General features: G+C 43.1%; 3 protein-coding genes across 4 annotated transcripts in view; 1 reads left to right on the top strand and 2 right to left on the bottom strand.

The window, feature by feature from the left end:
* Nucleotides 1-1276, top strand: part of golga6l9 (golgin A6 family like 9) — an 11313-nt gene extending 10037 nt beyond the window's left edge. The window contains exons 13-14 of one of the 2 annotated variants that reach the window (XM_054739008.2): nucleotides 768-918; nucleotides 1000-1276. In XM_054739008.2, the coding sequence (XP_054594983.2) occupies nucleotides 768-918; nucleotides 1000-1073 (225 nt within the window). In that variant the 3' untranslated portion in view covers nucleotides 1074-1276. Of the gene's footprint in view, nucleotides 1-767; nucleotides 919-999 lie in introns of those variants that run through there. The other variant, XR_011520828.1, reaches the window with a different exon arrangement.
* On the bottom strand, nucleotides 1120-2551 carry LOC107375716 (probable UDP-sugar transporter protein SLC35A4). Its single transcript, XM_015944407.3, has one exon. The coding sequence runs from the start codon at nucleotides 2336-2338 to the stop codon at nucleotides 1358-1360; it is 981 nt and encodes a 326-aa protein (XP_015799893.3). The 5' UTR covers nucleotides 2339-2551; the 3' UTR covers nucleotides 1120-1357.
* Nucleotides 2469-3596, bottom strand: LOC129152276 (SLC35A4 upstream open reading frame protein). The gene is made up of 3 exons (XM_054739012.2): nucleotides 3505-3596; nucleotides 3086-3184; nucleotides 2469-2895 (listed from the first exon to the last, which is right to left on the bottom strand). Exons 1-3 carry the CDS (start codon nucleotides 3517-3519, stop codon nucleotides 2698-2700), a joined length of 312 nt encoding a protein of 103 aa, XP_054594987.2. The 5' UTR covers nucleotides 3520-3596; the 3' UTR covers nucleotides 2469-2697.
* Between the last annotated feature and the right edge of the window lie 3127 nt (nucleotides 3597-6723).

A 6723-nucleotide genomic window follows, 5' to 3' on the forward strand; every position in this document is an offset into this window, starting at 1 on the left:
ATGTTCCAGTCATTAGTCATTTATATTTTACTATTGTAGTAATTATTGCATTCTTTAATGAAAAAAGTAACTAAGTAGTTATTTTTGTTGGTAATTAGTTACTTTTATGATCTTGTAACTCAGTTAGTAACTGAGTTACTTTTTTGACAAAGTAATCAGTAACTATAACTAATTACTTTTTTAAAGTAACGTTCCCAACACTGGTCATATGTGATGTTGTTCCTCTCCACCGCCAGGAAAAACACTGCTGCACTTCTGGGATGATGCTGTGAGAAGAAGTCGTTAGGTCACACCTAAGCTCCATATACATGAAAATGCGTCACGGCAACACTTTTATTTTGAAAATTACCAGGCATTTTACACTGAAACCGTGTGTGATTTCCTGTCTAGCCCTATGTCGATTGGGGTGATTGACGCAAAGCGGCACGCGGAAAAAAAACAGAACCCGATCCTATTTTAGCCACATGCAGTTTCTGAAGATTGGTTTGTTAGGCTCCATAATGGATTCTGTTTGAAGCGGAGCCGTTCTGCGCCGCTTTTGCTTCCAGTGTGCAGCAGGGGTACAGGCACTATCAAATACAGGCCATTTACCAGGATTAAACTGGTTGTTGTTGTCATAAATCATTAATGACAAATGATTTTAAAATTGATGTTAGGACTTGAAGCTGCACAAACACCCTTCCATTGTCCCTTCAGTCAAACAGCTTGGTGAAAATTCCTCAGCTGCCTCTTCCAACGCTCCGGCTGCCCGTGTTCCTGTGTTCTAGGTGTTCCGAGTGTTTCGTCAGGTCAGCGAGGAGCAGAGGAAGCTCTCAGAAGGCCGCTACAGGAGTCTGCTCCTAGAAGCTGTGCAGGACGCCGTCCACCTGTCAGCCCAGAACCAGCAGCTGCAGGCTGACAACAAACAACTGCAGAAAGGTCAGTTTCTCAGCAGGTGGTTAAATAACTGTCGGATTTGTAACAGCCTTTTAAAATGTTCAATTTGTGTGTTTTTTTTAGCACTTGGAGAGATAAAGGATGCTCTTGTTGTTCGGGGTGATCCCAGAGCTGACCTGATATCCCAGCAGGAATAAAACACATAATCCATCTGCTTCACGGTTAACAATTAAACACCTGAAATTAAAGAATGGCTTTGACTGTTTATTATTCATCAGCTCAACATAACACTTCCTGTTTGATAGTCACTTCCAGTTAAAGGTAGAAATGATCTGTAACAGCATGCATGAACCTGTCTGTTGGTTTGACTGAAAAAGGAAAATTAAACAAAACATATGTGAAAATAAACAAAAACAAAAGAACTAGAAAAGGCGGCATGAGCTTTGTAGATTTTATCAGTTAACAATGAGTGAACGCTCTGCTATCTATAGTAAAGGTAGGCTGCCAGTGCGATGGTAGCACAGGTGATGGGGAAGAGGGGAGTGAGCTGCAAACCCAGCACGGCCCAGGAGAGCAGAGCGTTAACCAGCATGGAGGAGGAAATAACAAACAATCTGGTAATCCCACTGCCGTGCTTTAGCACCACAGACATCAGAAGTCCGTTTGCAACCTGCCCTGCTATGATGACCCAAACAACTCCTGAGTAACCCTCCAAAAAGCTCTCGTCTCCTGCTATGGAAGAGAAGGAGGACAGCCCGTTGATGGCCACTCCAAACATGTAGAGGTAGAGATTCTGCAGGCTGAGAGGTAACTTCTGGCTCTTTAGGACGCGCTCCGTATAAACTGCTGCCAGCCCTGACACAAAACAGTACACCAGCACAAGGAAAAGCCCCCAAGCCGTGATGTGAAGCCTGGGCCTGTCTTCTGCTTCGGCCAGAGCAGGTTCCTCCAGATCCAGGCTGCTGTAGCTGTGGCAGACCCCTGCAGCCATGAGGAGCCCCAGAGCTAACCACTGGGCCCGCTGCAGCCTTTTCCCCAAACAGAAGGAGTACAGCATGGCGGTGGAAGCAATTTTCAGATTAGAAAGTATTTGGTAGGAGCTTGGGTCCATGTAAGCCTGCATCAGAACAGCCAGGTTGTTGTTGAGCGTGTAGAGAACAGCAGGAAATGCGTAGGGGGCCACGAGGAGCAGGTTTGGAGGAGCAGTCAAGGCAGATGTTGCTCCAGTGAGAAAAAGACTCAGCAGAGAGATGAGGAGTTTAGCTAACTCAATCATCAGAACACACGAGGAGGAGCTGAACGGGACTCGACCTTCCACCTTAGTGAGAGAGATGAGTGGCGCATGAGAACCATAGATGAGGACCATCAGGCCCAGGAGGACTCCCCATTTAATCCTGCTGCTCACCCACTGTCTCTTGATCCTGCCTGGGGAGTGGGGCCCCACACTCTTAATCACAATCATCCTCAGAAACACAACAAACACCTGATTTCTAACAGTGGCTCATTTCAAATTATTTTAAATTTAAATAAAAACAAAGTTATTTAGTTATGCAACGTGTTTCAGGCAGAATATGGTGAATTTAAGCGTGGACTACATGAAAGTTCAGAGGGTTTAAATAGCTGCTCCAGGCAGATTACATCATTCAAAGAAAAAGGACTTAAAGGCACAGAATTCTGCACAATCACTTGCAGCTATGTGGGGATGAAGCCGCAGTGATGAACTGAACCCACAACAATACGAAAATAAAGTCTTGTCTTTTCGGTCCCTAGTCAAATCCAGTTAAAAACCAGTAAAAACCCAAAACGATCCACCAGCTTGAATTACTTTGGCCCCTTCTTCAGGCTGTTCATGTATTCTTCAACAGCCCTCTCGATGTTGGGAACCCGATAGTTCTGAGCGGCGTAAATGCCAGTGGCAGTTCCCAGCAGCACTCCCAGGATGGCCGAGGACCGGAGCTTGGCCACCATATAGCCGGCCAAAAGACCCTTCAGAAACGGAGATCCCAATACAAAGCTGCCCTACAAGAGCAACACACACACAGACACACACAGACACACACACACACACACAGACACACACACATCTGTAAAGTAACTTGTCTTTTTTACCACTGTAAAAAATCCTGTTAAACAGATTCTACAGGATCTGTAACAGGATGTAATTAAAGTTGCACCTTGTTTACATTGATGCTGAAGTCATGAAGCTCACCTGAGGGACTCCAGCAGACACCTCGCTCTCTACTCTCCTCTTGATCTCCTCCAGCTGAGTCTTGAGCAGAGTCAGATCTTTTAGCTGCTTTAGTGGATCCTGGAGTTAAAGACATTTAGTTACATGTTTATTAGGAGCCAATGTGGTGACTTCAGAGTAAATATAACCCGTGATGAAAGACCAAGCTGTACAATAACCTGGAGTTAGTTACCAACAGGATTCAGGGTTTGGCTAGCTAACCACACATGTCCTCTCGAGTTTTGTTTACCGGTAGACATTTAATGACGAATTAATCCATCTCTCTGACCATTTTAAAAGGGATATTCTACTATGATCTATACTGTGTTTTATACTAAAGTATAATTTTTGATAGTGTAGCTTAACTAGTTATTTATGTAAACATTCAGCGATTCGCTCACCTTGTCATTCGCCATTTTTAATCATTCCGTTGATTTGATTCGTAAGACTGAGCGGCTTTAGATCGATTAGTTACGTCTGATGTTGAAACTGTGCTGCGTTTGGCGCCATCGGTATTCAGAGCTTCAGTGCTTAGATGATGTGGTTAGAGTACAGCAATATCCTGATGCAGTTTTTAAAGCTGTTCGGAGCTTAACAGAAACATAGTGGATGTTAAAGTTGATTCATTTTTTCGCATGAAATTAACTCCGAATTCCGAATTGATGAAACGTATATGTTAACAAATAAAAATGGCAGTGAAAAGTAGATAAACAATTAATTAAACCTGCAAATTATGTTTAAATGGAAGATAAAATTCAATGAGCACATGCTTTTTTAATTAAAACATTTTTTTCAGTGACGCTGTGAGAAATAAGGGTAGTTGTTTTTTGAATGGAAATATTTTCAAGTTGAAGCGAATATGAAGTAGCCTGGCAAGCCAGACTAAATAAATATATTATTTAAAATGTATTTAAATTATTCAAACTTTGCAAAGTAAGAATTTGGTCTAGTTCACTAGGCTAAATATGAAGAGCACAAATCAAAGAAATGTGAGACCATAGGATCTGAAATGAAGACAGAGAAAGATTTAAATAGGAGTTACAAAAGATTCCCCATTTTCAGCCCCATGATTTTTAAAACAATTTTCTATAATCTCAGTTCTTCTACAAAGTGTGGTAAAGTGTTGTTCATGTTGGATCATTTCCAGGTGAAAAAACAAAGTGATCTGCTGACAAAATGACTTAATTTTAAGATTTTATGTTAGGGTTAGGGTTCAATGTGGATTCATTAGATTAATCATTTGTCTTTACAAACAGCACAAACAAAAAGAAAACGACCTGAAACAGATCTGCGTTGAGACTCTGATGAACTAGAAATCAGAACAAGTGATTCAGGTTTCTCAGCTAGTGGCGACTTCTAACTTGTTCTTCTAATTATAGAGTTACAGTCAGGTCCATAAACATTGAGACATCGACACAATGCTAACATTTTTGGCTCTATACACCACCACAATGGCTTTCAAATGAAACAAACAAGATGTGCTTTAACTGCAGACTGTCAGCTTTGATTTGAGGGTATTTACATCCAAAATCAGGTGAACGGTGTAGGAATAACAACAGTTTGTATATGTGCCTCCCACTTGTTACGGGACCAAAAGTAATGGGACAATTGGCTTCTCAGCTGTTCCATGGCCAGGTGTGTGTTATTCCCTCATTATCCCCATCGACATATAAATATTGGACAATGGGTTTCCATACACTCCAATAACACGTTTTTGAAGAAAAATGGGAGGTGGCCACCACCGCCATTTTGACCGTGTCACAGGTTCCGTCAAGCCCAGACAATTCAACAAAAGGGAAGAGAGGTGGAGCTGAGGGTGGGGCTGTAAGGCTGGGATCGACTGATGACACCCGGTCGAACTAGCTACAAGCTAACCTGAAGCTAACCCAAAGCTAATGCGGAGGTGGGAACCTAGCTACAACCGGAGTTAAATGTGCACAACACCAGAGCTTCTGAGTCAGAGATACGCCGGGCTGACCGCTGGGTAAAACCGGGTGGAACACAGAGGTCTCCTGAGAGCTAGCCGGCAGCCGCACAGCAGACAAGTGCCGCTACGATCTGAGATGCGCAGAGCTGCCGCTGGCGAGAACCGGGTGGAAAGGTTTCCATCCCAGAGCTCCACAAGCCGGCAGCCCGCACAGCAGACAGGAGCCGCGATCAGACAGAGATGCGCCGAGCTGCTGGGAGGGGAGAACAGGGTGGAAAACAGAGGTCTCCCGAGAGCTCCACAAGCCGATAGTCGGAACCCAGCTGCACTAACATGTTATATTTCAACCCATTTTCTAAAATGCAGCATTATGTTAAATGCACTGGGTTTTACCCTATTACATTTAAATTTCATGGTTAAACAGTACATGTTAAAATCTAAGCTCAGCTCGGCAGTGACCTAAAATACATAAATATAATTTTACTTACCGAAAAAAATGAAGTGGAGACTCCTTGGACGCTCTATTAGTGCAATTAATGCCACAGCAAGTCATTTTGTCCAACAATTGCACAAAAAATATCCCAAAAAGAATACACAAACAGAGACTCAAAATCCCGGAGCAGTTTCCAGGCCAGATCGAGGCTCTACTGCCTTTCCACGGAGCTAGCTCTGTGGTCATGTAGGTCTGATGCTCATTAATTATACAGAATTTTAGGCTTTTAATACACTTAAACAGAAGAGTGAGAAAAAAATTCACCCCCCTCAGAGTTGTCATGAGTGTAAACTAGATCATTTAAACCAAAAACATGTTTTGGTACCAGGCTGTAAACATGTTTATTTCTGCTGTGAAATTGATATTTTTAACATGGGAGTCAATGAGGATTTGCTCGCTTCTGACACCAGCCCCCAGCGGATGAGGGTGGAACTGCAACTTTTGCTACTTCCGGATTGGGCTCAATTTTTCACCCGCATTGTGGGGGCTTGGTGATTATCCCAATTACAATGAGCAGATAAAAGGTCCAGAGTTCATTTGAAGTGTGCTATTTGCATTTAGAATCTGTTGCTGTCAACTGTCAAGATGAGATCCATAGAGCTGTCACTATCAGTGAAGCAAGCCATCATTAGGCTTAAAAAAACAAAAGAAACCTATCAGAGAGATAGCAAAAACATTAGGCGTGGCCAAAACAACAGTTTGGAACATTCTCAAAAAGAAGGAACGCACCGGTGAGCTCAGCAACACCAAAAGACCCGGAAGACCACGGAAAACAACTGTGATCGAAGAATCCTCTCCCTGGTGAAGAAAACACCCTTCACAACAGTTGGCCAGATCAAGAACACTCTCCAGGAGGTAGGTGTATCTGTGTCAAAGTCAACAATCAAGAGAAGACTCCACCAGTGTGAATACAGAGGGTTCACCACAAGATATAAACCATTGGTGAGCCCCCAACACAGGATGGCCAGATTAGAGTTTGCCAAACAACATCTAAAAAAGCCTTCACAGTTCTGGAACAACATCCTATGGACAGATGAGACCAAGATCAACTTGTACCAGAGTGATGGGAAGAGAAGAGTATGGAGACGGAAAGGAACTGCTCATGATCCTGAGCATACCACCTCATCAGTGAAGCATGGTGCTGGAAGTGTCATGGCGTGGGCATGTACAGCTGCCAGTGGAACTGGTTCTCTTGTATTT

The sequence above is a fragment of the Nothobranchius furzeri genome, chromosome 1 (genome assembly GCF_043380555.1).
Source record: "Nothobranchius furzeri strain GRZ-AD chromosome 1, NfurGRZ-RIMD1, whole genome shotgun sequence".
Lineage (NCBI taxonomy): Eukaryota > Metazoa > Chordata > Actinopteri > Cyprinodontiformes > Nothobranchiidae > Nothobranchius > Nothobranchius furzeri.

Coding starts and splice junctions, on each gene's coding strand:
- LOC129152276 (XM_054739012.2), bottom strand. Junction 2,896..3,085: donor TGTCTGCTGGAGTCCCTCAG/GTGAGCTTCATG, acceptor TTGCTCTTGTAG/GGCAGCTTTGTATTGGGATC.
- LOC107375716 (XM_015944407.3), bottom strand. CDS start 2,338: ATGATTGTGATTAAGAGTGTGGGGCCCCACTCCCCAGGCAGGATCAAG.